At 62.3% G+C, this 25,892-nt stretch overlaps 3 protein-coding genes across 13 annotated transcripts; 1 reads left to right on the top strand and 2 right to left on the bottom strand.

The window, feature by feature from the left end:
* Positions 1-1,694: 1,694 nt before the first annotated feature.
* NKPD1 (NTPase KAP family P-loop domain containing 1) lies at positions 1,695-9,907 on the bottom strand. 6 transcript variants are annotated; one of them, XM_059152193.1, is made up of 4 exons: positions 8,661-9,561; positions 7,344-7,784; positions 4,982-5,113; positions 1,695-3,857 (listed from the first exon to the last, which is right to left on the bottom strand). In XM_059152193.1, the coding sequence occupies exons 1-4, from the start codon at positions 8,758-8,760 to the stop codon at positions 2,014-2,016; spliced, it is 2,517 nt and encodes an 838-aa protein (XP_059008176.1). In that variant the 5' UTR covers positions 8,761-9,561; the 3' UTR covers positions 1,695-2,013. The 6 variants fall into 6 exon arrangements, with proteins under 6 accessions (XP_059008176.1, XP_059008171.1, XP_059008172.1 ...); XM_059152188.1 differs by lacking the exon at positions 7,344-7,784 and adding an exon at positions 9,571-9,685 and having other exon boundaries at positions 1,699-3,857; positions 8,661-8,778; XM_059152189.1 differs by lacking the exon at positions 7,344-7,784 and having other exon boundaries at positions 1,699-3,857; positions 8,661-8,778; positions 8,862-9,561.
* Positions 9,908-11,643: 1,736 nt separating this feature from the next.
* Positions 11,644-22,160, bottom strand: TRAPPC6A (trafficking protein particle complex subunit 6A). 6 transcript variants are annotated; one of them, XM_059152211.1, is made up of 7 exons: positions 21,980-22,128; positions 15,779-15,901; positions 14,159-14,226; positions 13,789-13,952; positions 13,032-13,143; positions 12,738-12,831; positions 11,644-11,996 (listed from the first exon to the last, which is right to left on the bottom strand). In XM_059152211.1, the coding sequence occupies exons 1-7, from the start codon at positions 22,061-22,063 to the stop codon at positions 11,979-11,981; spliced, it is 663 nt and encodes a 220-aa protein (XP_059008194.1). In that variant the 5' UTR covers positions 22,064-22,128; the 3' UTR covers positions 11,644-11,978. The 6 variants fall into 6 exon arrangements, with proteins under 6 accessions (XP_059008194.1, XP_059008195.1, XP_059008196.1 ...); XM_059152212.1 differs by having other exon boundaries at positions 13,032-13,115; positions 13,835-13,952; positions 21,980-22,110; XM_059152213.1 differs by lacking the exon at positions 12,738-12,831 and having other exon boundaries at positions 21,980-22,160.
* Positions 22,161-22,358: 198 nt separating this feature from the next.
* Positions 22,359-25,248, top strand: BLOC1S3 (biogenesis of lysosomal organelles complex 1 subunit 3). The gene is made up of 2 exons (XM_059152217.1): positions 22,359-22,618; positions 23,094-25,248. Exon 2 carries the CDS (start codon positions 23,103-23,105, stop codon positions 23,694-23,696), a length of 594 nt encoding a protein of 197 aa, XP_059008200.1. The 5' UTR covers positions 22,359-22,618; positions 23,094-23,102; the 3' UTR covers positions 23,697-25,248.
* Positions 25,249-25,892: the final 644 nt, after the last annotated feature.

Below are 25,892 nucleotides of genomic sequence, written 5' to 3'. Positions count from 1 at the left end.
GGGGGTGGGGTGGGGGGGAGCTGGGAGCAGAGGATCAGAGCTTTCTTTTTCTTAAGTGCAATAAATCTATCAGGGAGCTGGGGTGGGGAGCAGCCAGGGTTCTAGAGACCCTGCTGTCCAGGCCCCTTGAAGCTGCGCCCTGAGAGGCACTACAACCCGTGGGGGGGTGGGCGGCGTGGGGGGGGTACAGGTGGGTGGGATGGGGGAGGGGCTACTCCTGTTGGTGCAACTCTGTTCACACCTTTTCTAATAAACCAGAGCTGGGTTCACCACACTCGCCTGCTCTCTGCTTGTGCCGATCTGCAAGGTTGGGGGGTGGGGGAGCACCCCCTGTGGGACCTGTGGAGCACGAGGAGCTGGGAGGGCAGGGACCAGCCAGCTCCCAGGACCATCTGTGGCGCTCATGCCGGGGGAAAGCAGGGAGGCCGGGAAGGCAAAAGCCACATTTCCCACCACGTTCCCTGCCCTGGGGTCCTCCCTCCCCCCAATTTTTTTGCTGTGTCTGTGCCCCTGAATCTCCCCTCTCAAACAGTTCCTAGTCCTGTTTCTCCAGAGGGAAACAACCCCCCAGATATCTCCTAGCATCAGGCCTAGGCTCCCAGGGTGTGATGGAGATTAGCCACCATGGCTTAGGGGGACTAGGCCCCAGCTTTTGCCCCCAGAGGCCGTAGATGCTCCACGTTTCCATGGGCACATGGCCCTGCGGACACATTTTCAGCCTTGAAGCCTTGAAACGGAGAGAACACATTTCTGTGCTAAGCCTCCCAAGTTGTGGGACCAACTGCGCCGTGCTCCAGGTTGTCCAGCTGGATCCTGGATCAGTCCGGGGTCACAATAGGGGGCATCCCCTCAGCCAAGGATTGTCTCCCCGTTGCCTTCAGCCACCCAGACAGCCCTGGAGCTTGTGAAGACACTGCGTCCATTCTGTGACTGGGCTAGATGTAAAGATCGCGGTGCCGCTGCGTGGGAGTTGGTATTTCCACACTCCTCCCCCGGGCCTGGGGTCCACAGCCATGCTCCTGGCCCATGGCCGTCTGCTGGCTAGTCAGCGCCTGCCTACTCCTGCTGCTAGTCTATGTCGGCCTGGACCGGAGGTGGTGAGAAACGGAAGCCCCAGCCAGATGGACTGAAGGGAGGCCAAAGGGAAGAGACTTAACCGGCCCCAATGTGATGCCTGCAGACACCAACCTGTCACGGGGATCACGTATCTCGGAAGGGCATTGTTCTTGGGCAGGCCCCCCACTGCCATTGGAGAACCTCTCCAGGTGGGTGCAGGTTTGTCCCACCGGCGTGGCCATGCAGCTAAGCTGGCCACCCCCGCGGAAGTCACAGGTCAGCTCTCCACCCTGGGTCCGCTTGGAGGCCATCCCTGGCCCGTGGAGCAGAGCTGTCAGCGAGCCCTAATTAATTCATCACACCAGGCCGGAGCCACCCCTCGAGTGGAGCAACCCGCTGAGGTCACCGGGACACCACCCTCGGAAATGCCAGCTCCTGCCCTGCCTGCACTGGGGCAGGCCAGGGCGTGGGGACAAGGACCTAGATCCCCTGAGGCCTAGGCGCTCTCCATTGCCTGAGTCAACCCGGCACATCCATCTTCCCCTACTTCAGTGGCCTCACCCACCACCCCCGCAACGCCTCCTGCCATCAGGGAGGCCAGCAATGAGGCCACCTGCTGAGGCTGCCCAACTCCTTGTGGGGTGGGGTAGGGCTGCTTCCCAGTCCCTGCCAGGCCAGGGAACCCAGGACACACAGGCCAACGGGGGCTTTCACATCTCCATTTATTGCACTTGAACCCGGGGTTCTTCACTGGTCCTCTGGCTCTAGCTCTCTGATGCTGGCTCTGTTCGCTGCAACCGCAAAGAGCTCTCTGTGGCTCACAGGTTCACCTGGGGGGTGGGCACCACTGGCCTCCCTGCGGACCCCCTTGCCCCCTCCTCCGGGCAGACGGAGGAGCGGTTCCCTCCCGCTGCTCCTGGGGTACTTTTTCAAGGCCCACCTGGGCTCTAAGGGTTCTCAGGCCGCGGGTCTTGGCTTGCCTCCATGCCCCTGGTCCCGGGGCTGGTGGGCTTCGCCAGCGTGTGCCGGGACATGCCCAGAGCCCTGACCTGACCGGAGGGCCCCGGGGGCATGGTTGGCTCCGGGGGCATGGTTGGCTCCACGGGCATCGTGGGGGGTGTCGTGGGCTGGGGACTTGGGTGGGCTGGGCGGCTTCAGCGCACTGACAGCCCGGATGAGGCCCATGCGGCGGCGGATGGAGTGGTCCAGGTTCACCGTGCAGCGCAGCAGGGTCTGTGCCTCGGCCACGGTGAAAGGGAAGTCGGCGCCCAGGAAGCGCTCAAAAAGCTCGGGGTCACCGTCCAAGTCCAGCACGTTCTGCAACGCCTTGGTCATGGAGTGCAGCTCTCGGCTGTTGTCGTAGAACACATTCCAGAGGCGCGCTCCAGCCTCGGGCGCGCCCCCAGCCTGCTGCCGGTCCTCCAGGCACTGCAACACCCAGCTGAGGCGACAGGGCCACTGGTTGGCCAGCACGACCCAAGCCACGGCCTGGCGCGGCGTGGGGCCCGCGAAGTCCCCGTCCTGCTGTTGCAGCAGGCGCACGGTGATGGGTACGGTGTTCACAATGCGCCGCATGGACACCACGTTGTCGGGCACGTACTCATAGAGGCAGTCGCGCTCGTCGTGCAGGCAGAAGAGCGCCTCCTGGATGCGGCGCGCAGCCTCGGCGTCTATACGGCTCTGCGCGCGCTCGGCGGCCGCCTGCGTCTCCACCGCCAGGAGCTGCGCGCCCTCATCGCGGCCGCCCCTGCCACCCCCGCCGCCCACCGCGCCGCCCGGCCGCAGCTTGCGTGTCATCTCGCGGTAGAGCAGGTCGTCGCGGCTCTGCACAGCGTCGTGCAGGAACTGCAGCTTGGTGCGGCGGCCCATGATGGGCACGGAGAAGGGCAGCGTGACAGTGCGGTTGAGAAAGAGGTAGCCGTTGTCCGCCGTGCCCTTCATGGAGCCGGCGCTCTCGAGGCACGCGGCCAGGATGCTGGGGTCCACCACCAGGATGAAGATGAAGGGCGCGTGGCTGTCGGACAGCAGCGTGTTGATGGCGTTGAGCACGCCCACCACGCGCTCCGGGTAGCACGTGTCCAGCCCGGTGACCTCTAGCACGACGCGCAGCCGACGCCGCTGGTAGATCTCCAGGAAGCACAGGAAGTCTGTGAGCAGCTCCACCTCCTTCTTCACCTCGCACATGAAGCCCAGCTGGCTGCCGAACTTCTCGCGCGACACCAGCCGCTCGATCTTCTTGCGCTGGCTCACGAACAGGTGCTTGCCCACCGAGTACACGGCCATGAGCAGCCCCGAGCCCGACAGCGTGGTGGCCGCGCCGCCGAACACCCGCAGCAGGCTGCCGCCGGCGGCGCCGTGGCCCGGGGCGCGGGCGCCCACCGACAGGTAGAGCAGGCCCACGCCGAGGCCGAGTGCCGCCAGCAGCGCCAGCAGCGCCAGGCACACGCGGCGCCGGCAGTGCCACTCGCGCTGGCAGAAGCCCGGCGTGGCGGCCGGCTTGTTGCCCAGCACCGAGTACACGCTGAAGGGCAGCGCGCCATAGTGGTGGCGGATGCCCTCGCACAGCGTGGTCACCAGGCCGGCCCACAGCTTGTCCGTGCCCGCGTACTGCCAGGCGCTGAATCGGATGAAGAGGAACTTGACGTTCTTGCGGCGCAGGTGCAGCTCGGTGATGACGGGCTGCAGGAACACCAGGTACCAGAGCAGCCGCGGGAAGCCCCAGCCGCGCACGGGCCGCGGCTGCCACTGCACCCGCCGCAGCTCCTCGGCCTCGCGCTGGGCGGCCTCCTGCTGCATCAGCGCTGCGGGGAGGGAAGGGGGGTAGGACGCGCGGCACGGAGTGAGCGGCTGGGGGTTGGGGGTGCTCGGGCGTGAGCGGCGCGGGGCCGGACCCGCACCAAAGCGCCCGTGGCTGGGGAAGGGGCGGGTCTGGGGGCCTGGCCCGAGGTCCGAGGTGGGCAAAAGCTGTGCTGGCGGCAGAGAGAGGACCGAAGGGGCGAGGAGGAAGCCTCAAAGGAAGGAAAGCATGCGTGCGTGGTGCTGAGGAAGCCACGGGGTGGGCAGCAGAGTACAGCCTGTGTCTGATCTTCCTGGCTTAATGCTCCTCCTCCTTCAGGAAGCCCTCCCTGATCCCCAGGCTAGGTCAGGTGCCTCCTGGGCTCTCCCACCCCAACCCTACCCACTGTTGGGTCATCACTCTCTGGGGCCAGGTTTGTCTTCCTCTCTGGCCTGTGAGGCCAGGAAGGGCAGGGCTCTTGGTCATCTTGTGTCCCCTGGGCACCAAGGAAGGGCTGGGGGAATGTCTGAAGAATTGATCACGAGAGGCTGGGGCAGGGTCCATCTGCTGTTGAGGTCAGTGAATGGAATGAATGGAGATGAATGGAAATGCCTAGCACTGGAGGAGGAGGTCCAGAATGCTGTTTGCTTTTGCCTTATAACCGGGAGTTTTGTCCCGGGACGCTATTTATCACTCTGCGACAACACAGGGGCAAATGGAGGCTTGTTTGGAAGCTCTGGCTACAGTAGGGGCTGGGGTCTAAGCAAAGCTTAAACCAGGTCCGAGCTGCTCTGGACCCTGGCCACGTTTTGGCCCGTGAGTTGGGTTAACCTCTATCTGTTGGGGCTCCTGTGGGCACTAGGCCCTGGGCCAGTGCTGAAATGAGATGGGTCTGGGTGATTCCTTGGCATGGACCTGGCAGGGGAGGGGATGGGACTGTTGCCCAGGCCAGAGAAGGAATGAGCAGGGACATGGAGACAGAGGCTGTGGGCATCAGGAGGAACCTGGTTAAAACTGACTTACAGGCATCTGGACTGAGACCCAGCTGGCCTCGTGAGTGAGCGGGACTGGGGGTAGCCTGAAGCTGGGCAGGAACCAGGGCCTCCGTTTCCCTTACTCCCACCAACCCCAGCACACACAGAGCCTCACCAGTGATCTTGTCCAGCATCATGTGCAGGCGGCAGCCAAAGGGGGCGTAGAAACCCACTGTCACAGGGACAGGCACGTGGCAGAGGGTCTTGGCCAGACAGCTGCAGTAGACATCGTCCTCTGTCAGGATATCTGAGGGCCAGGTTGGGGAAATGGGGAAGGGGGGAAACTGAGTCAGCGAGGCTGGCCAAGCACCACCCGCCTCCCGCCTGCCCTCCACAGAGCCCACCCTCAGCCCCTCCCTCCGCCGGGATCCCTCTGCCCCACTCCCCTAGCTGACTCAGGTCAGGCCTGCAGATGGAGGTTTCTGGGGCAGTAGCCATGCAACCCCCTTCTCTGGGGTCCGATGTGTCCCTCTGGGCACCCCAGGAGGAGCTGACCCCAGATCTACCAGGTCAAGGCTAGGAAGCTAGACTGCCCACCGACCCCCAGCACAGAGGCCCAAGGGATTTGGGCTGATCAGGCCGGCCCTAGGTCACTAGATTCAGCCTCCAGCCTGTGGTTCCCCCGGAAAATTCCCACGGGCCTCTCTTGGGACTTGAGGCCCTCAGATGCTTAAAGTGCCTCTTGGCACGCCCCAGAAGTTTCTCGTGTCAGTTCCTGCCTGCGTTGCTAGCCTGACTCCAGAGCGGACAATCCTGGCTCCTCTCTGCTTCCTGTCCATCCCTTGGCCCTGACCTCACTCCCTCTCTAGAACCCCATGCCGACTGCCTCTCATCCGCCCCGAGCCCAGGCAGACCCAGACCTGCCTCTTGGGCCTGGCTATGCCCCCTTTTCTGCATGAGCCCTGAGAGCCTCAGTCCCTCCCTATGAAGAGGAGGTACAGAGACACCAGGCAGCATGGATGCCGAAGGGTCAGGCCTGGGGTGGGCCCTCGGTCAGTGCCACGGTCTGGAATGACTGTTTAGGGAGCAGATTCAAGTTGAAGTCCTTGTGCCACGCACCAAGCATCAGTGTCCACTCGGCTGAGGACATCCTGCTCCCTCCCCGGGGCCCCCCCACCAAGTGCTACATCTTTGAATGGAATTGGGGCACCAAAAAGGAAGGGTTCAGCTCTGGGCAGCCCTGGGCCAACCTCCTGGTTCGTGTTGGGGATAATACACCCAACTTCCCCAGGGGCCTGGGAGGCTGTGGGATCCCTCCCTCCTGGAGGGTCAGGGCCTGGCCTGGAGGCACGGAGGGCAGCAGGACGACCCAGCAAGATCGGCAAAGTGGGGGTGGCCCCTGGGCAGCTCTGACCCTGCTCTTCCTGGTGGCTGGGTGACCTCACCTCGCTGGGGGCTCTGCTTCTGCGTCTGAAATGGGCAGCAGGGCCCAGAGCCTGCGGGAACGAGGGGCCGCCTGACCTAGAGCCCGAGTCCCTGTTCAACGGTTGCTCTACATTCAAGGCAGACCTGGAAACCGGCTGTCTGGCCCCACGCCCCGCTACTAGCACCCCCCCCCTCCAAAACTCCATGCTCCTGTTAGATCCCATGCCAGCTCACATTCCTCATGGCTCCCACCTGCCCCAGGGGCCAAAGCCCCAGCCCTTACAAGGGTCCCCGGGGTACGGCCCCATGTGGCCCTCCCCACTCGCGGACCTTGTCACGGTCCCGGTCCCAGGAGCAGGCCCATCCTGCCGCGGCTTTGCTCAAATGTTGCCCTAATGGCAGCTTGCCTGATTGGTGACCTGATGTAATGTGCAAACCCTTGTCATGCTCTTACCTCTGCTGCTGTTTGCCCCCAGTGTAGTTATCAGTGGGTGACACACTAAAATTCTGGCTTCCTGCACCCACCTCCCCGCAGCACTCTGTGGAGACAGCAGGTGCTGCCCTGCTCCCTGCAGCCCCCAGCACCGCCCCCCCCCCCCCCCCGCACACATCCAATACCTAGTCACAGGACAGATGGATGAATGAATGAGTGAGTGAGTGAGTGAAGGGACCCCTCCCCCTTGCCACATCGTTCTTTCCAGCCCCTAGGCCACTCCCCCACTGCTGCCCCTCTCCCCCATCCCTGACCTGGCCAGCAAGCTTGCTGTTGTCACCCGCCCTGCCCCAAGTCCTCTCTGGTCCCCTGGACTGGGGGTTCAGGGCAGGGCGAACCGGGGATAGAGAGAGCAGAGTCAGGCTGTCAAGCAGAGGGAAACAGCCTGGGCCCGGACCCACCCTCTAGGCCAGGACGAAGCACCAGGGACGCACCTGTCCTGGCAGCTTTGGACAGGTAAAGCAACAGGTCAAGCAGAGGCGGCTGCCCAGAGGGCCCAGGGTCAAGGGCAAGCACCCTCCCAGACAGGGAGCAGAGCAAGGAGGGCAGGCTGGGGGGCCAGAGGCCCGGGCCGGGAGAGGCAGCAGGGACAGAGCCCAGGGGAAGGCTGGGTGAGCACCAGAGCTGTAGGTGAAGGGGCCACAGGCCGCTGGGGCAGGCAGGGGGCGGGCGGCAGGGGGCCTGCTGGGCTCCAGGAGGGTGCCAGCTGCAGAGCGTGGGGCTGGGCCGTTGCTGGCCATGGCAGGTGCCGCGGGGGACGAGATGGTGGGCTTGGGGGGCGGCTGGGGGGCGTTGGCCGGCTGCCTGGAGGCCACAGCGGTTGCAGGTGGCCCCTTCCGGGCCCCTGGACCGGAGCAGAGCCGCTGCCGCAGGGGGCTGGGAGGCGGGGGCTGGGGCTGCCGCTGCTGCTGCAGGCCGGGGGGCTGGGGGCCCTGACGGCAGCCGCTGACACCCCCCCGGTGGCTGTGGTAGGCCAGCTGCCAGCACACCTGTGGAGGCAGCCGACAGGGCCCGTGGGCGCGAAGGGCCGCTGGGTCATGGCACCACTGGTGACGGCATCCTGGAAGGAAGGAAGTGGGGGTGACTGGGCCTGGGTCCCTGACCCCTGGGGGGTACTGGCAGGAACCAGGTCCGAGGCTTCAAGGGGAGGCTGGGGCTGGTCCCTCCACGGAGGCCCCAGAGAAATCAGAGAAAATGAGGAGATATGGGTTGGGGGGCAGTCTCTGTGCTCTCCTGTTGGGGCTGCAGAGGAGAGGGGCAGAGGCCTGGGTTTAGCCAGGTGAGGGGCTGGAGTGGGGACAATGCCTTGGAGTCCTTGGGGGGGGGGTGTCCCTCCGGTTTGGGTGGGCAGAATGGAACCCATCGCAAACTGGCCTGGTAGGTCCAGAGAAGGCTTGGGTGATGGGAGGTGGCCGTGGACAGGGGATAGGGCGGGGACTGAAAGGGGTGGGCTTCGTACTCCGAATTGGGCAAGGTTGGTGGGAAGGAGGGGCTTCCCTGGGAGGCGCGGACCTCAAGAGGCTGAACTGGCCCCATGGGAGGTAACTGTCCGCACCCCTCACCCTCCCAGCAGGAGCACCTGTGGTCACCACCCCCTGGAAACTGTCCCCCTACTCATACACACTCAGCGGTGGGGGGCGCTTGCTCTCTCTCCACACCGCTCCCCCCAGGTTGGGGTAAAGTCCTTACAGGCCTGGCGATTTGGGGTAGGGGCATCTTACCCATGCGGCAGTGGGGAGGCTAGGCTGGGTGGGCCCCCTGCTGACATTCCCATCTGGGTTCACAGGTGCGGGCTCCCTGGGGCCTGCACGCCCCGCACCATGACACCTTTATGTGGGGAGTGCCAGGAGCTCCTCTCGCCTGGGGCCTGAGGTTCCCCTTCTGCTCGCAGCCCCCTACTCACAGGCCACGCTCCCTGCCAGGACTGAAACCCTACCTTTTTGCTGCCCCAACTCTGGGTCCAAGAAGTAGCCCTCAGTGGGGGTCCGAAGGGGCAGGGTGCCCTTGGCGAAGCGGACGGTGTAGTGTTTGTGCATGGTGGCGGCGGCGGGGACCTGCTCCAGGGGAGGGCGAGGGTGGACTCAGTGCCCTGCACCCTTGGGTGCCGGCCGGATAGAGCCCACCCCCGGGATGTGACCTGGGACAGGTGAGAGACCCCGTCCCTGATGTTGGGGTCCTGGGTCACCAGGTGGGGTGGCGGTGCTCTTCAGAGTAAAAGTAAATGGCCAGGACCCCCAGCACAGCTAGATGGGGGAGAACGGAGAAGGGTTATGGAGGTGCTGGGGCTAATTCGGGGCGTGTGAGATTTCCCAGGTTGGTGATTGGGTGTTTGAGAGCCCCTGGGAGTTTCCAAGAGGCCTGGACAATGGAGGTGCCAAGCAGATGTGGGGAAACACAGGGAGCCCAGGGGTGGTGGAGTAAACTTAGGGGACCACTAGGTATTGGGGGATGTGCTGTGGGAAGCGTGGGCTGGCGCCACAGGACAGGACGCGTAACCAGTGCGGGGAGAGCTGGGAGCCCCCGAGCCGCCACCATTGCCATGGAGTGACTGAGATTTCTTCGGGGCTGGTGCATCTAGAGCCTGAACCGGGGCGGGAGCGGGGAGGGGAATTCTGGGAGACACATTCAGTCAGGATGGGACACATGGGGAAGAGCCTTAGCAGACACAGGGTGAGACAGGGCGCACGGGCTGAAACTGTGAAGAGTCGAAAGCAGAAGCGAGAGAAGGATGCCGGTGGGGGGAGGCAAGTGACGCCAAGGGGAAGAGGAAAGGTGGGGAGTTGGGGCTCAGTGAGGGTTGGGGCCCCCTGCCCACCCACCCCTCGCCTGGGGTCCCCCAGACCTACCTGATGGCAGCCTCTCAGCCCCAGCTCCCCGCCGGCCCTGCCGAGCTGCTGCGCCAGCCTCACGGGCACAGGCCCCACTGGAGAGAGGCCCTGCCGGTGCCAGCCGCCCGACCGGTTTGCCCGCCCTGTCCCCGCCCCGTCCCTGGAGCAGCCGCCCTGCCTGCTCACACTCAGCTCTCCAGGACTGGGGGCTTCCCCCCAGGCATGGTACCACAGGTAAGGGAGGGAGGTGGCCAGCAGGCAGGGGAGTGGGGTGGGGGGGAGCCGGCACAGGGATTAAGAGTCCAGGGCTGAGAGAGGAAAACAATCCTGGGCTTGAATGCCAGTTCCTCCAGGGCCCAGCTGTGTGACTTCAGGCAAATGACTTCACCTCTCTGAGCCCCAGCTTCCTCATTGCTGAGTGGACCAGGGACAACCACTGTCCCGTAGTTGTCAGGAGGAGTCCGCTGAGCACAGCACCAGGCACTTAGGAACGCCCGCAGCTAACGTGTGCTGGCACGGACTGACCCATTTACCGGGCGGCTCTAGATGCTTCTCCTAGAAGGACGCCGGCATGCGGGTGAAGGCTTACAAAGGACTGCACACGGTTTATGCACCGGCCCCCTAGTTAGCCCCTCTTCTTCACCACACCCCAGCGGGGCGGCTGTGATGCCTCGTTACAGATGAGGAAACTGAGGTTCCCGAGAGCTGAAGTTCCTTGTCTCAGTCGCGTGGAGGCACAGCGGGCGTTCTGGAAGCTGGGGTTTGTGCAGCAGGCGCGTGAGGCCCTGGATGCCTTGCAGATTGTTCTCGGAGCACTGATAGCAGGGGCAGGGCTGAGTAAGAGGGTCTTTCCGTTGTGCATGGGGTGTGGGGTCTGCTCTCCAGACCCATGTCCCTTCAGTTGCTGGCACGACGGGGCGAACAGTCACTGCCAGGGGAGCTAGGTGATCTGGTGGGGATGGGACAGCTACCACCAAAGAGCGCCCAGGACAAGAGAGAAGGGACCCCATCGAGGCCAGCAGGATGTCCCTCTAGGCGTCTGGGTGACCAGATCCTGCCCCCTGCAGCCAGAGCCAAGCATCCTTTCGTCCGCTGGGGGCCAGTCCTGTTTCTCCTCCTCAGGTCTTCAAGCTGCTTTACCTGGGAAGGCTTCCTCCCTGCCCTCCCCCAGCTGGGAACTCTGCCCACCCCCTCGCACCCCCGGCAGCAGTCCCGCCAAGCAAGGCACAGGACTAGTATGTCTGAGTGAGGGCTGAGTGTGTGAGGGAACCTCCAGGACAAGCCCAGAACTTTCTGAGGGCAGGAGGGGGCCGACCCCCCTCTGCGCCCCCGTCTACCTGCCCACAGTTTAGCTGAATGACCAGTTCATCAGGGAAATGTCTGCCAGGCTCTATACTGGGTAGAAGGACCCGGAGGGACCCAAGAAGTGTGTTGGAACCTAAGGAGACACACAGGGCAGGAAGAAGTTGTCTAAGGGTCCCCCCCCCGGGGGGGTGCAGACAGAGAGGGGTGGTGGCCAGCAGAGGTTGAGGGGAGTAACTGGGTGCCTCAGAGGGGGCAGGAGTCTGGGGAGTAGGGAGAGGGCAGCAAATGAGGGGTGCAGCTTTCTGGGCTGGGGCCAGACGGGCTGTCTTCACAGGACTCTGTAGAGGTATGGGGAGCCCGCACCCACCGGTGGGGTTTTAAGCAAGGAGATTCTTTCTCTCAGGGTGTCTGGCCCATGTCCCCCTCTCTGTTCGTTCTGGTAGCCCAGGCCTGCCCCTGCCCACGCGTTGGGTGGCCTCAGCCCCGCTCCCCAGGGAGAGGGCCATTCTGTGCACCCCACTGGGTGGAGGATGAACCCAGACTTGTTGAGGCTGGCAGGGCTGCCGGGGCCACCCTCCCCCACCAGGGGTGCAGGGCAGGAGGCAGAGCACCAGGGCTTAGGCGGACCTGACGGCAAGGGGCCTGCAAGGGATGGGAATAAGGGGTGGGGAGCCACACGGGGGGCTCTGCCCCCCCAACGCCTGCAGGACCTGTGAGAGTGGCTTCACAGATGCCCCTCCCCCGCGCCACTCAGGGTGACCCCCTCCACCTTCACTTCACATCTGGTTCCACACGCAGAACCTTTATTGGGCACCTGCCATGCCGAGCAAGGGGCCCAACGTAGGGATCCCTTCACACTGGCCCCAACTTGGGCCACCTTGTTCCCAGGACACCCCGACCTCTCTGTGATACCCACCTGGGGAGCACATGTGATGCCCTAGAGCGGTCGGCCCCCAGCACCATCCCCCCTCCCACTTGTCCATCGCCCGTAGAGCCTGGGGTCCCCAGCGTGAGCCCTCTGGCCACCCCCAAAGGTGGGGCTCTGAGGTCCCCGGGCCAGCGGGGGCTGTGAGGCTCTGCGGGGTGGCCTGTGGATGGGGGCGCTCCTCAGGTTTTCTGGATCACCACCTGGAACTTACCTGGAAGAGAAGGGTGGGCTTCAGTTTGAGGCTGGGATGTGGGGGGCGAGGCAGAGAGCACGGCTCAGAGCTGCGCTTCCCAGCCCCGCGCCAGCAGACTGGGTGGCCTTGGGCTGGGCCTCGGGGTGGTCCAAGGGGTTGCTGCTCCCCGCCCACCTGGCCGGCATCCCATCACCGTGGGTGATGAGGAGCAGGAAGGTCAAGTACGCAGGCTGCTGGGGAGGGGCCCGGCTTCCGGGGCACGTGATGCTCAGGTCCCCTGCCCTGAGTTGGCCACGGGGACCAGCAGAAGAACACACACCTCAGGGCGGGGATGTGTGTGTGGGGGGAAGAGCAGAGGGCAGGATGGTCCGAGGGAGGTGTGAAGCTTCAGCTAGTCCGATGGAGGCCCCTGGGGGTCAGGAGGACCCCCTGCCAGGCCGGCTGTAATCCACGGACCCTGGCCTGTCCTTTGGGGACCCCCAGCGAGCATCAAGCAGGCTGACTTCTGTCATGTCCACACAGAATAACGTTCACAACCACTAGACCAGCTTTCGTCCTTGAGGCTCTCTGCTCCAGGGCTGCTACACCTAAGGAAGTAGGCTGGGGGGCGCAGAGGGGGCATCGCAGGGCCAGGGGTGCAGATGGGCTGGCTTAAGCTCTCAGCAGCCTGGCCCCGCCTCCCAGAGCCGGGGGAGCAGGGAAAGTTCCAGAGCCCCACTTCACAGGAAGGACAGGGAGGGCCCCTCCCCCACGACTCACAGGTGGGCAGGGATGCCACGGAGGCGGTGACCAGGCTCTTGATGCCCAGGGTGCTGAGGGCGCCTCGCAGAAGGCCGCAGGTGAAGGCCAGGAACTGGGGACGGGGTTGGGGGGCAGCACATCACCCAGGGAAGCGGGGAGGCCAAAACCCAGGCCCGGGGCTCCACGGTGGGGGCAGCTCCTCCCTGGGGTCCTGGGCCATGGGCCAGCCCCTCCACCTGAGGAGAGGCCCACCTTCGCGGGGGAGGAGTGCTGAGGAAATAGGGGGAGGTCAAGTCCAAGTGCCTTCCCTACCTTGGGTGCTTCCTCCAGATACTGCAGGCCCGAGGCCATCCGGATGAGGAGGGGGAAGCTGTTATCCTGTAGGACGTAGGTCCCCTGGGGACAGAGAAGAACCCAGTGGGGGCTGGGGGGGGGGTGCCCGTGCATTTGTACTGGGGAACAGAAGGTCAGGGCCCAGAGCTCCTCACCCTGTGGGGCTGCGGTCTGGAAGGACCTGGGCCTCCGAACCCATCATCGTGGGCCCCATCCTTCCAAGCTCCAGAAGGGCCCAGGGGCTTCCTGAGCTGGGCCAGGGATCCCCCCATGGGGTGTGTGGGTCTTGCCCTCTAGCAGCCTGAATTCCAGGGGAGACAGCGGACCAGGACCTTCCTCCCAGGGCTGGGGCTGCGGGGAGAATCTGCAGGCCGGGCCTGGCACAGCATGGGCACCTAGTGGGGACTCGGACCAGCTTGAGACTTGCTGTCGTGCCTGGAGAGATGCTGCTAACCATGGGGAGCCTACTTGCTGCCCCTCCCGGGAAGTTTGTGGACATTCTGGAAATCGCTGTGACCACCCCCACCCCCCACACTGCAGCCTCCTGGGTTCTCTCAGAGGACTGGGCAGAGGTCCCGAGAGGGGTGGTGCTGCCAATCAGGAAACCTGGCTCTTGCCAATGGGCTCAGGGCAGCCTGCCACTCCCACTCCCCCCGCCCCCCGCTCCCCGCCAGTGATGGCCAGCCTGCTGCACCCTCCCTCTGGGTGCTCTCCTCCTCTCGGTGTCAGGCTCCACCTGCAGTTGGCAGTCTGGAAGCTGGGCCGGGGCGTGCGCAGCACACCTGGTGATTGGTACGGAGGCTGTCCATCTGCTTTTGGAACACGGCCACCCACAGGTCTTTGCACAGGAACTTGAGGATGTCCAGCTCCTCCCTGAAGGCCAGCGTCTCCTGGGGCAGCCTGGAGGGCAGGGACAGCCGCTTGGGCCCGGCCGATGCTGTGGGGCCAGGAGGGGCCGGGATGGGGAGCCCACGGTGAGGAAGAGGGAGGAAGCCCAGCTGGGGTCCCCTCTGGAGCAATGCCACCCTCCCCACCCAGGCCCAGGAAGGGACTCGACCTCAGCTCCTGCCTGCCTCTGGCCAAGGATAGCAGGCGCCGGCTCTCACCTCTCTCCCAGGGCCTGGCCCACACGGAAGCCCATGCCCTCCAGGACACACAGGCTCATCTTCTGTCCCTAAAAGGTCAGGGAAGAGAGGCTCAGGGGCCCGTGGCCACCTCCACCTGGGAGCCACCCAGGATAGCAGCTGCAGAGGGTCCTTTAAGACCAGTGTGCCCACCCCTGCCCACTCGGGGCTGAGGAGAGCCAGGAGGGGGCGCCTTCCAGGACAGGTCCAGGCCTTTGGATGCCTTCAGTTCTTCAACATGGCCCCGCAGATGCCATTAGCTCTAGAGACCAGTGCCCCCTTGCCTCAGGAAAAATGGGGGTATTCCCAGTCACAGCTTCAGCATGCTTGTCACTGAGAACACCAGCCACTTATCAGAGCATCTCTAGTGCGGGTCCTCACAGCACCCTGGCTGGGGCTCTAGGTGACCCACCGAAGGGCCTGTATGGCTGCAGGCACGTGGCTGCAGCAAGGGAGCCACCCCCACCCCGGGCCTGGCCAGCAGGAAGCTCTCAAAATTGATTGTGATTGTCATGCCTGAACACTTCAGCCAGGAACCCTGGGAGGGCCCCACAGGGGCTCAGGCCAGGAGATGCGCCCTCGGTGCTCAGGGAAGGCAGGCCAGGGGCCCACAGGAGGAGGGGACAGCAGGCAGGCTGTAGGTGGTGTCTGGGCACCCGTGAGGGCTGATGGCAAGCCCCAAGGAGGGTAGTCGCGTGTGTGTTTCCTGTGGGTGTCCTGAAGAGGACGGAGCGGGGAGGCATCAGATCTACCAGGACAGCATAGGCAGGGAGGCGTCGTGCTCCTCGAAGAAACTCTAGCAGAGCCTGGGAGGGGGCAGCAGTCCCCAGGCCTGAGCCCTTCTGGGTCAGACAGGCCATTAGCACAGCCATCCCAGTGGTGGACAGGATCTGTCCAGCTAGATCCAGCTCTAAGACGCTGTCCTGGCCTCCTCAGCAGGCCTCGAGGGCCTTCCGGGACCCAGCTGTCCCTCTGCTGCCGTCTGCCCTGCCCCCAGGGACAGCCTCCCTTAGTCCAAGAGCTCACTCACAGGGCCCTGTCCCCACACCCGGAGGCCGCCCTTCTCCCCTCCTCTGGCCCAGGTTAGGTCCCCTGTCCCCATCCTGGGCCGTCTATGGAGGGGGACCCCAGCTCTGTGGGCACCCAAGCTGGCCATCCACCAGCTTGGATGGCCACCACCAGTGGTGGCCTCGGCACGCGGGGCCCACTCAGCAGCCCAGCAAAGTGACAAGTGTGGATTCGAGCACGTACCAGGCACCAGCTGCTTTGTACAAACCTCTGGTTTTATCTGAACCACACTGTAAGGGAGGTCATAGTTCACACCTGGAAACCTGGGCTTGGAGGAGCTCGGTGACAGGCACCTGAGGCCACATCGCACCTTTTAAACCCAGGCAGGGCTAGCGCCCAAACCTAGATGGCCAGGGACTGGGGGTGGCCAGGACGACACCCCTGACTGGAGGCCAGGGCTGTGGCCCACCTCGGGAGGAAGTGCTGGGAGTACGGAGGCCCAAGCAGAGGTTGCCTGTGTCCTCGAGCAAGGTGGCCCTCTTCTCGGCCAGGCTTCCCGGCTGCTAGGCCCTTGCCCGCCATTCCGTGCTCCACCTGTGGGGACCGGACCTGGTGAGGACACAGCTTCCTGCTGGCTGTCACCGGGCAGCCCTCTGGTCCCTTGCTGGCACGCCTCTGGCGTGAGGCAGACATGGGCCCTGTGACCCCACCTCCTCCCTGGGACAGAGAGGACAGTGTTAGCTGTGCTGCCTCCCTCCCAGTGTCCTCGTGAGCATTAAATGTGGGCCAAGTGCTCCCAAGGGCTCAGCAAATGTTTCTGTCCCTGTCACTCACCACCTCTGTATCTGTAAATCTTGGTGACCAGCCTGGGGCGGAAGAAAAGCCCCAGGAAGGAGGGGCTCTGTCCAGTGGGCTGACTTATTCAGCACCCAGAATCCTGCCTGCCACGCCCTCAGCTAACCTTCTCTGCCAGTTGGCAGGGTGGCCGCACTCCCGTGTCCCCTCCCTTCTAGAGGTGAGCGCCTCAAAGAGGCAAGGCCAGCCTCCTCTCTGACCAAGCACATCTGCGTCTTTGAGGCCTGCCTGGCACGTGGAGACTCTCATTCATTTCACAGACATTTCCTGGTGGCCCCTAGGGGCTGGCCACTGTGCCTGAGGTTGGGGGGGGGTGTGTGACAGGTGCCCAGGTGACGGGAACAGGGCAGTGCAGAGTGGGGCAGAGCCAGCTCCCCCAGGAGGGGGTCCCTGGGGTGCCTCTCAGAGGAGGGGGCTGGGAAGGGGAGGGAACTCCCAGCAGAGGCTGTGTACCAAGGCAAGGAGGCAGGGAGAGGGATGGGGGTGTGGCTCTGGCCTTGAGGGTGGGAGACAGCATTGACAGGTGGGGATGGGGGCGGGTGGGGGGGTTGCAGACCAGGCTGGGGGCGGGGGCACTGTGGTAGAGGGCACACCATTCTGCCCCAGCCTCGTCGGAACTAATGGTGTTAGTGGCTTCAGCCCAGGTGGGGACATCGCCAGGAGAAAAGCCCCAGTCTGAGTGCTCCTGGAGTGGGGGGGCGGGCAAAGCGGGAAGGGGGTGGGGTGGCACCGCAAGCCCGGGTCGCAGCCAGGACAGCAGCCCTCAGCAGACAGCCCGGGACTCAGCAGCGTCCTCAGCTGGGCCAGGGAGCTCCAGGGGTGGGGGGTGGTCTGGAAAGGTTTCCCTTTGGTGAACTTCAGACTGCCTGGGTTCAAGGGCCGGCTCCGCTTCTTACTGACCTTGGGCAAGTTATCTCATGGCCCCGGGCCTCAGTTTCCCCATGTGTGAAATGGGCCTGACGGCAGGCCCTACCTTACAACGGTGTCGTGACCCACACTGGGCAACAGTTGTGGCAACTCCAGACTCCGGCCACGTGAGAGGCCAGGGCAGTAGGTGCTGAACTGGAAAGATCCAGGCAATGCGGATGAACAGAAGAAAAGGGAGGGGCAGAGGATGAGCAGGTGACAGGGGAAAGGGTGGAGGTGGAAGGGAGGGGAAGCCCCAAGGCTTTATCCCCGCCTGCCTCCACCAGTCCCTACGAAAGCTCTTCAGGGATTAGAGGCTTATCATTCTCACGGAAGCCTGGGCCCTTCTCCCAACATCAAATGAGTTTGCACAACAGCCCACTGAAAGGAAACGAGATGCAGGAAGAGAGGGAAGCCCCTTCCAGAAGGCCCTCGTAGCACCCCCCCCCCCCAGCTGGGAGGAATGGGCAGCCACAGGGGCAGCCCGGGGAAATGGGATGTACCGTAGCGAAAATAACAAAGGGAGTGGACAGACGGACACATCTGTAAGGGGGATGAAGCCTCCCAGGCCGTCACACTGGCACAGAAGTTCTGAGTCCCATGGAAGGGCCCCAGGCCGTCTGATGCTCATCCCAGGGCCCAGAAGACACGTTGGAATTGTGTGGAAGGAGGACCGCAGAGACGGTAAGACAAGAGGCCGCTCCCTGTGGGGGGGCCCGAGCCCTGAGTCGGAGGACGAAGAGGACGACAATGATGACTATGACCGCGACAACAGGGAGACAAGCAAACCGAGCCCTGGACTCGCAAAGAACATCCAGGACTGGGGGTGGGGGAGGGGCATGCCAGGCTCCTTCCGGTCTCTTCCACTGCCCTGGCCCTCAGTGATCTGTGCAGGCCCAGCTGTGGGGCTCCTGCCTTAAGAGGAGCATGGGGAGAGGGGACGTCCCCACATGGCCCAGGAAGCGAGGAGAGTGAACGCATAAGAATGAGGATGCGGGGCACCTGCGTGGCTCAGTGGGTTAAGCCGCTGCCTTCGGCTCAGGTCATGATCCCAGGGTCCTGGGATCCAGTCCCGTATCGGGCTCTCTGCTCAGCGGGGAGCCTGCTTCCTCCTCTCTCTCTCCCTCCGCCTGCCTCTCTGCCTACTTGTGATCTCTGTCTGTCAAATAAATAAAATCTTAAAAAAAAAAAAAAAAAGGAATGAGGATGCTGCCCACCCTGTGGGCCTGGACTCACCTCCTGCATCCACCCAGGTGGTCCCAGACCCCCCCAGGTCCTACCTTCTCCTTCTCAACACTCCCAAAGCACCCCCAGACTTGATTCCTTCCACCCCAGGCTGAGTGCCTGCCTGGGCCCCAGGCCCCTGCCGCAGCCTGCCTGCCGCATGTCCCTTCAGGCTCATTCGTGTGGCCTGGGAGGCCATTCTGGAGAGTAGGTCTGCACCCCGCGCCCCTCAGCTTAAACCTTCCAGGGCTCCTCTAGGGGCAGAGCCCGAGCTCCCAGGGCTAGCTCCCTGGCCTCAAGTGCATGGCGCCCTCTCCAGGGCTCTGTCCTGGGGATCCACTCTGCCAGGAACTGGGACGGGGGTTCCTCAGGCTCTTGATGAGGCCGAGGGCTGCACCTGACAGCTGCCCAGGCTGGCATGGGCACCAGCTGGGCTTGGGTCAGGGAAGGTCCAGCCCCAGCAGGGTTGCTCCCGGGCTGCCTGCCAGAGCTCCGGGTCGTAGCTGACTGACACTCTCGGCTCTAAAGAGGAATGAACTCCTCCGCTTTCCTTATCTTTAAAGCTGCTGAGGTGGAGAAACCACTGCCGGCTCCTCCCTGGTTTTCCTGCTAAGATAACAGAGTCCCTTTGACCTCCTGACTCCTCTGGCTAGTCTTGCCCTCCACCTGTAACTGTCCAGAAAAATCCTTTCAGCAGCCACAGATGACCACCAGGCGGACATGGAAATCTCCAAGACTCCTGGGCATGTGTGCTCTGGGGACAGAGGAACGAGCCACCATCCCTGCTCTCAAGGAACTTGGCAGCAGGTGGTGGGGGTGGGGGTAGACTGGAAGCTACAGGCAAGCTTCAAAGCCCAAAGCCTGCATCCTGATGTTCCCCTCAGATTTTCACCCTTGCCCCACCCCCCGCAGGGAAGGCCCCCCTCTGTAAAATGGGATGGGAGCGTCTACCTTGCAAGTCCGTTCTGAGGACTAAATCCAACAGAATCTGGTGCTGGGGACACCAGAAGTACCCAACAGGAGGCCTGCATTCAGTTCAGACAGGAGACCTGTTGGACCAAAGAGAAGGAACAGAAAGAGGAAGAGAGAGGAGGGGCCAGGAGTGGAAGAAACAGGGCTGAGCAAACAATAGTTCTCTCTCTCTCTTTTTAAAGGTTTTATTTATTTATTTGACAGAGATCACAAAAAAAGACAGAGAGGCAGGCAGAGAGAAGAGGAAGAAGCAGGCTCCCCGCTGAGCAGAGAGCCCAGGACCCTGGGATCATGACCTGAGCTGAAGGCAGATACTCAACCGACTGAGCCACCTGGGTGTCCTAAGCAGCAGTGCTCCTGATATGGTCCTGAAAATGGGGGTCCCAGGTGGCAGGCACCTGGGGGGAGCTGCTGCAGACCTCGCCCCTGGCTGCATCCCGGAAGCACTGGGGAGCTCTGGGGCAGGACCCCAGCACGGGAATCCCAGGGGCAGCTGGGTCCTGGGCCCATTCGTATGCTTTGAAAGCCCATGGTGAGCACAGCTGAGTAACGTGGCACTTCCCACACTTGCTTGACCACAGAAACCCATTAAAATGCTCCTGGAGAATGCCAGGGAAGGGGCCCAAGTTTACAGCACAGGCTTTGCATTCCTGACTCTGCCACTTGAGAGCCAGCACTCCTGTCCATCAAAGCCTCAGTTTCTCAAGCTTTGAAGCCTACAAAGCGGGGAGGATTGTGCTGACCTCTGTGGGTCAGGAGGAAGATCAAATGAAAATTGGGAGTGGGAAGCCCAGGAGCGTGCGCAGGAAACATTCATTTGTGGTAGGCACTCTTATGGTCACAAACCCCAGTCCCCACCCCAAGCCTTCCACCGCAGGGAGCTGCGTCCACGTCAACAAACCCACGCCGAGGACCTACTGTGTGCACAGGACCTACTGTGTGATGATCAATGCAGACCTTCGCCGAGCCTACACGGTGCCTGGTGTGGATGGTGGGGGGAGGACGGATGTGAATCGAAGGCTCATGTTGACCCATAGTTTAGATACATATGTGGGTGTGATAGGGCTGCCAAGGACAAATGGGAAGGGGCTGTAAGAACGTCCCAAGGACACCTGATTTGAGCTGGGGCCTCTGGGAAGGCTTCCCTAGGGAAGCCTTTGAGCCAAGGTCCAAAAGATTAATCCATGTGAACGCAGTGAAGATACAGCAGGTGAAATGAGCTGAGTGAGGAGGGAGGAGGCCGGTACAGGGGCAAAGAGGGGCCTGGACTCCAGGGTAGGGGTAGGGAGAAGTGGCACACACATTCTAAGAGAATGGGCAGGGCCCGCTTGGGGGCTGCTGGTGAGGGAGAAAAGGCTGATGTCGGGGATACTGGAGTTTCTGGCTTGAAAACCAGGCTGGATGGGGTACCTCAACACTGCAAACCAGCACCCCCCCAACACACAGGCCAATGGGCACTCCCTATCCCATGCTCTCTTTCTCATGGCATTTCCTCAACATACTAGATTTTATTCATTTATCTTAGTGCCACCCCCTCCTGCCGGCAACTCCAGGAGGGCCAGGAGTTTTGTAGGTTTCACTGAGGAATTCCCAGAGCCTACCCCAGGGCCCAACATTTGGTAGGTTAGCGATGAAGTGTGCGGAAGGAATGAAAGAACTGGAAACTGTTGAGAACCAACACCCTCCTTGGGGCTCCTACACCAGAAAACCTAAGCGAGGTAAAATGTCCTGCATTTGGATGACGATGATCATGCTAAGAATAATGACGAAAATAAAACTGATCGCGGCGATCACTTCTCAAGCACCTTACTCTCTCCCCCACCCTTTCTTTTTGGTAACAGATTTGGTAACAGGAGCTCCCAGGTTCGGGGGGGGGTGGATTAGGTGCTTGACGTCACCCCAAGGGCTTTAAAGTTTGAGTCATTTTATTCCACAGAAGAACCAGCTTCCACAATGCCAAGCACGCTACTACCTCTGGGCTTTGCACCTGCTGTTCCTTTCCTTCTGGAATGTGCTCCACTCACCCCCACCCTGCCTTAACCACGGGGCTAACTTCCTACTGTCTGTTCCTTGGAAGGCTTTTCCTCCGCCATCCCTATTCTTTTCATGACTCTATTTAAGTTTGTTTTTGTTTTTAGATTTTATTTATTTACTTGAAAGAGAGTGAGCCAGAGAGCACAAGCACCCCCGGGAGCAGCAGAGGGGGAAGTAGGCTGCCCGCTGAGCAGGGAGCCCAATGTGGGCATTGACTCCAGGACCCTGGTACCATGACCTGAGTCAAAGGCAGAGGGGTGATGGACTCAACCACCCAGGCGCTCTTCTATGGAAGTTTTCTCTATGGAACTTCTCACTAGGTAGTGACGTATTTTTGTTGGACTCCCTAGAAGTTTCGCAAGGACAGGGAAACAGTGCCTGGAATACAATAGGCGCCTAATAAGTGTTTGTTCGAAGAGTACATGCCCCTCTCTGAGGCTGAGGTGCTGTTATAATGCCCCTTTAATAATGAGGAAACTGAGGCACGCAGGGGATTGAGTCACTGGCTCCCACACCTAGTTAGGGGAGCCGGCGGGATTCAACCTAGCAGTAAGTCTTTGGTACACGTCCAGCAGTAGTAATTATCATAATTACCGCCTGCTGACTCTGTGCTAGGCCTTGAGGTACGCTTTAGCCGCAGCGGCCTCTCTCCACGGAGGAGCGAGCCAGCGCCCAGCGAGGCAGGGGCGGGGGCGGGGCTCGACCCGGGCCGTTGACCCGCCCTCGGCGCTCCCCAGGGCCTCGATCCGCCCTTTCCGCCGCAGCCCGCGTCTCCTCCCCACCCCCCCGGGGCCCGGCGCTCACCCCAGGGCCAGGGTCGGAGTGGTGCGCCCACAGCTCCGCCACCATCTCGGTATGCAGAAACTCGAAGAGTGCCGCGTCCGCCATGCGCCGGCCTCGCGCCCAACGACGGTCCAGCGCTTCGCGCTCTCATTGGCCTAGCTGGACAAGCCCCGCCTCCTGCACCAGGTGCGAGCCCGCCCACCCCCGCCTCCATTGGGGTTTCAAGGTAGCCCCGCCTACCGGGCTCACATGGTGCGCGCGTGAACCCGGGAGGCTTAGAGGGAGGGCCTCTTTTCATTGGCCACACGTGACAGCATCTCCGCCCTTCTCCTTCGTCTCCCGTCTATTTCCAGGTTGTCGAGCGTTTCGATTGGCCGAATCGCTGGTTACCTGAAACAACCTCGCTTTTCAAAATTTCTATTCGTCCACTCGCCGAGCAGCAGAATCCGGAAGCACCCGCCCAGATGCTTTCCTATTGGTTCTATCTATACTCACGTGACTCTCCCCCCCCCAACCTCTCAGCTGGTTTTGGGGGCTTGCTTTTTTGGTAGGTAGCGGAGCGGCTCATGTGTTTGGCCGCCGTGCCCGCTCCTACTTCGGTAGAGACAACGCGCTTCGGCTACGCTGCGGATCCTGCAGGCTTGGAGCTTCGGTAACCAGGTACGGTGTTCGGTGATACCGCGCCCCCGCGCCCCGGCTCGTGCACCCTCCCCGGGGTCCAGCGGGGCTGTCACCCTTTCTGTGACCCTGGCGCTGGTCCCTGCGCATCTGGGGAGCCCGTGTGCTTCCGGATTTGGCCCGGGCTCGGAGGACGGTGTGGAGGGTGTGGCCTCTGCTAGGAGGCAGAATCGGAAAGAGGTGGGGTTGGGCTTCTGGGAGCTCCGGCCTCGGAGCCTGCGTCTGTCTGGTCCTCAGTTTCCCCGTCCGTGCACAGAAAGGGTGGGGCGGGTCCATTATGTCTGGCAGCAGGGATGAGGAGCCCTTTCGCAGAAGAGGAAACTGGGGCCCAGGCAGGGAACGCAGATGGCCCCAAAGCGCTAGGCCAGTCGGTGAAGGGGTTGGGAATCCGGAACCTGTGCCTTTTAACCACCGCCAGACGCCTCTCATGCGGTCCCTTCGCCCCTCTTCTCCTTAGTTCGGCGCCATGGCGTCCCAGGGTCGTCGGCGGAGACCGCCGCGGAGGCCCGAGACGGTGGTGCCGGGGGAGGCGGCCGAGACCGACTCGGAGCTCTCTGCGTCCTCGTCGGAGGAGGAGCTGTACCTGGGTCCCTCGGGCCCGACGCGCGGCCGCCCCACGGGGCTGCGGGTGGCCGGGGAAGCCGCGGAAACCGACTCGGAGCCGGAGCCGACCGCCGCGCCGGGGGACCTGCCTGCGCTGGTGGTGCAGCGGGATACGGCCGGGGAGGCCTGGGGCGCGGAGGAGACCCCGGCGCCGGCCCCTACGCGCTCGCTGCTGCAGCTCCGGCTGGCCGAGAGCCAGGCGCGGCTGGATCACGACGTGGCAGCCGCGGTGAGCGGCGTGTACCGTCGCGCGGGCCGCGACGTGGCCGCCCTGGCCAGTAGGCTCGCGGCCGCCCAGGCGACAGGGTTGGCGGCGGCCCACAGCGTGCGCCTGGCGCGGGGAGACCTCTGCGCGCTGGCCGAGCGTCTGGACATTGTGGCCGGCTGCCGCCTGCTGCCCGACATCCGCGGCGTGCCGGGGACCGAATCTGAGCAAGACCCCGGACCGAGGGCCTAGCGGGAAGCCACTACCCGCCTGACACTGCGTCCTGGGGGTAGTAGTCCTTAAGGCCTCTGGGACCCTGTGTAGCTCTCCTGCGCATCTTGCTGTCACCCTCCGGGCGAGCCTCGCCCCCCTGGATATCACCGCGTGGTGGGGGGTACGGGATGGGAGTGGTAATATTGTGCAGTTCTACCCTGTCTTTAGCATCTGGTTCCAACCCCCGGCCCCTGGCCCTGTCTACTCCCTGGTTCCAAGCCTGTCCCTGAGGCTTGGCTCCAGCCCCTGGTAACCAGTAGTTCTTGATCTTTCTGTCGTGGGGTCTCACCTCTCTGTGCTCTGCCTTTCTTGACTTTGGGTTCTGCTCAGGGGCCGGTTCTTGCTTCCTGCAGGAGCCCCAGAATCTGGTGCATCCTCCTTAACTCCCTTGGCTCTGCCTCTGGACCTAGCCGCACCTCTGAAATTTTGGACCCCCCTACCTCCCCCACCAGCTGGGCCTTGGCCCACGTTCCATCTTCTGGTCCTGGTCCTGCTTTCTCCTCGCTTGCAGTCCCTGGGCTTAGTTCCTCTCCTGGGCCCCATCCCCTTTCTTGAGTCCAGTTGTAGTTTTAGGATCAGTTTTGTGTCTTTTGCCTTCCCCCTTCTGCTTATACTACGTACCGGATGCTGAGCTTTACAGACACCCACCCATGGTTTCCTTCATCAGGTGGAAGGTGAGGCCCCCTCCTGACCCAAGGGAGTCCTCCCAATTTTCCAGGCCCAAGAGAGCACCTTCAGCAGCCCCACTAGACCAAGTTGTTATGTCGTCCCCACCCTTCTAGCCAAGGTGGCATTTTTGTGTCCAAGTTCTAGATGCAACATGGGTCTCTTCTTGGCTCTCCAGGCTGGCAGTGGCACTCTTCAGGCACTCAGGGCCTGATGGATCTTCTTGGTGCTTTCTGACCCCGATTGGCAGATAAGGACCACACACACAAAGTGTCTGTTCCCAAGGTTGGCGCTGGAGGCTACAGGGACTTGGATTTCTGGCTCAGCTCAGGGTCTGGGGTTAGCAGACTCTCTGCGCTGTCTTCTGTCCCCAGCCCTGGCCCCCAAGTCCCATTCACATTTATCTGCCTCCCACACTTTGTAATCCCAACCCGAAGCTGAGATCTGAGCTCCTCCCCCGACCACTGATAGAGAAGGAAAGAAGGGTGCTCTATGCCGTCTCATTAAAACTCAAAACACTTACTGCTATGGAGAATTTGTCTTGTCTCCCCACCCAAGCGGGGTAGGTTTGTTGAAGATTTCTCTGAGAATGGGGGCCCTGGGAGATCTCTCATACCGGGCCTATTAAAGGTGAGGCTTGAGCCAGGAAATCGGGACCCCCTAGGTTTTTTTGCCCAGGTTCTGCATTTACTCACATTCTGTTAACTCAGCACACAGTTACCAAGCACTTACTGTGCGCCTTGTCCCATGCTGGGCACTGGAGGGGGGCCCAGCAGCCAACCCAGGCCCTCACAGAGCTTACAGCCTGCTGGGGGAGACAGGCATTAATAAAATAGTCTCCTAAATAAATGGGTAGTTTTCATAATTGCAGTGTACATTGAGCTGTGATTTTTCTGGCACCGTGTTGGGTGTCCTGAAGACATACAGGAGTTCTGTGAGGGCAGAGCCTAGCTAGACCTCTCTGACCTTGTCTGGGCAGATGGGGGGAGGACATGTGGCTTTGCCAAGGAAGTGATGCGTGAGTGTGAGCTGAGCCGTGATGCTGTAAACAGGTGAAACTAGATTGAGTGGAGAAGAGTTTCCAGGGAGGGGGAAGGGGTGACAGCATGTGCAAAGCCCCTGAGTCAGAAGGGAGCATAACCTATTTAACAGAAGAAGGTGGCTGTGTTCTGTTGGAGAGAGCCGTAGGGCCGGGGTGGCAAGCAGATGGGGTGAGTGGTATTCCCAGCAGAGGCCAGATGAGGCTGGGCTTTTTTTTTTTTTTTTTTTTGACAGATCACAAGTAGGCAGAGAGAGAGAGGAAGGGAAGCAGGCTCCCTGCTGAGCAGAGAACCCAATGCAGGGCTCGATCTCAGGACCCTAGGATCATGACCTGAACCAAAGGCCAGAGGCTTTCACCCCCTGAGCCACCCAGGCACCCCTAGGCTGGGCTTTTAAACCAGGTGAGGACTCAGCTTCTATTAAACAACCAGCAAGCAGAGAATGGTGCCACCGAGTATGTGTTTCATG

The sequence above is a fragment of the Mustela lutreola genome, chromosome 16, assembly GCF_030435805.1.
Source record: "Mustela lutreola isolate mMusLut2 chromosome 16, mMusLut2.pri, whole genome shotgun sequence".
Taxonomy (NCBI): Eukaryota; Metazoa; Chordata; class Mammalia; order Carnivora; family Mustelidae; genus Mustela; species Mustela lutreola.
This window is presented reverse-complemented; position numbering and strand designations above follow the sequence as displayed.

Excerpts from the sequence above, each read along its gene's own strand:
- NKPD1 (XM_059152193.1), bottom strand. The coding sequence starts at position 8,760 with ATGCACAAACACTACACCGTCCGCTTCGCCAAGGGCACCCTGCCCCTT. Across the intron at positions 7,785-8,660 it reads AGAGTTGGGGCAGCAAAAAG|GATGCCGTCACCAGTGGTGC; the intron begins GTAGGGTTTCAG and ends CCTTCCTTCCAG. Across the intron at positions 5,114-7,343 it reads CCCCTTCACCTACAGCTCTG|ATATCCTGACAGAGGACGAT; the intron begins GTGCTCACCCAG and ends CCTGGCCCTCAG.
- TRAPPC6A (XM_059152211.1), bottom strand. The coding sequence starts at position 22,063 with ATGGCGGACGCGGCACTCTTCGAGTTTCTGCATACCGAGATGGTGGCG. Across the intron at positions 15,902-21,979 it reads ACTCCGACCCTGGCCCTGGG|GGAGGAGGTGGGGTCACAGG; the intron begins GTGAGCGCCGGG and ends TCTCTGTCCCAG. Across the intron at positions 14,227-15,778 it reads ACCAGGTCCGGTCCCCACAG|GGACAGAAGATGAGCCTGTG; the intron begins GTGGAGCACGGA and ends CTGACCTTTTAG.
- BLOC1S3 (XM_059152217.1), top strand. The coding sequence starts at position 23,103 with ATGGCGTCCCAGGGTCGTCGGCGGAGACCGCCGCGGAGGCCCGAGACG.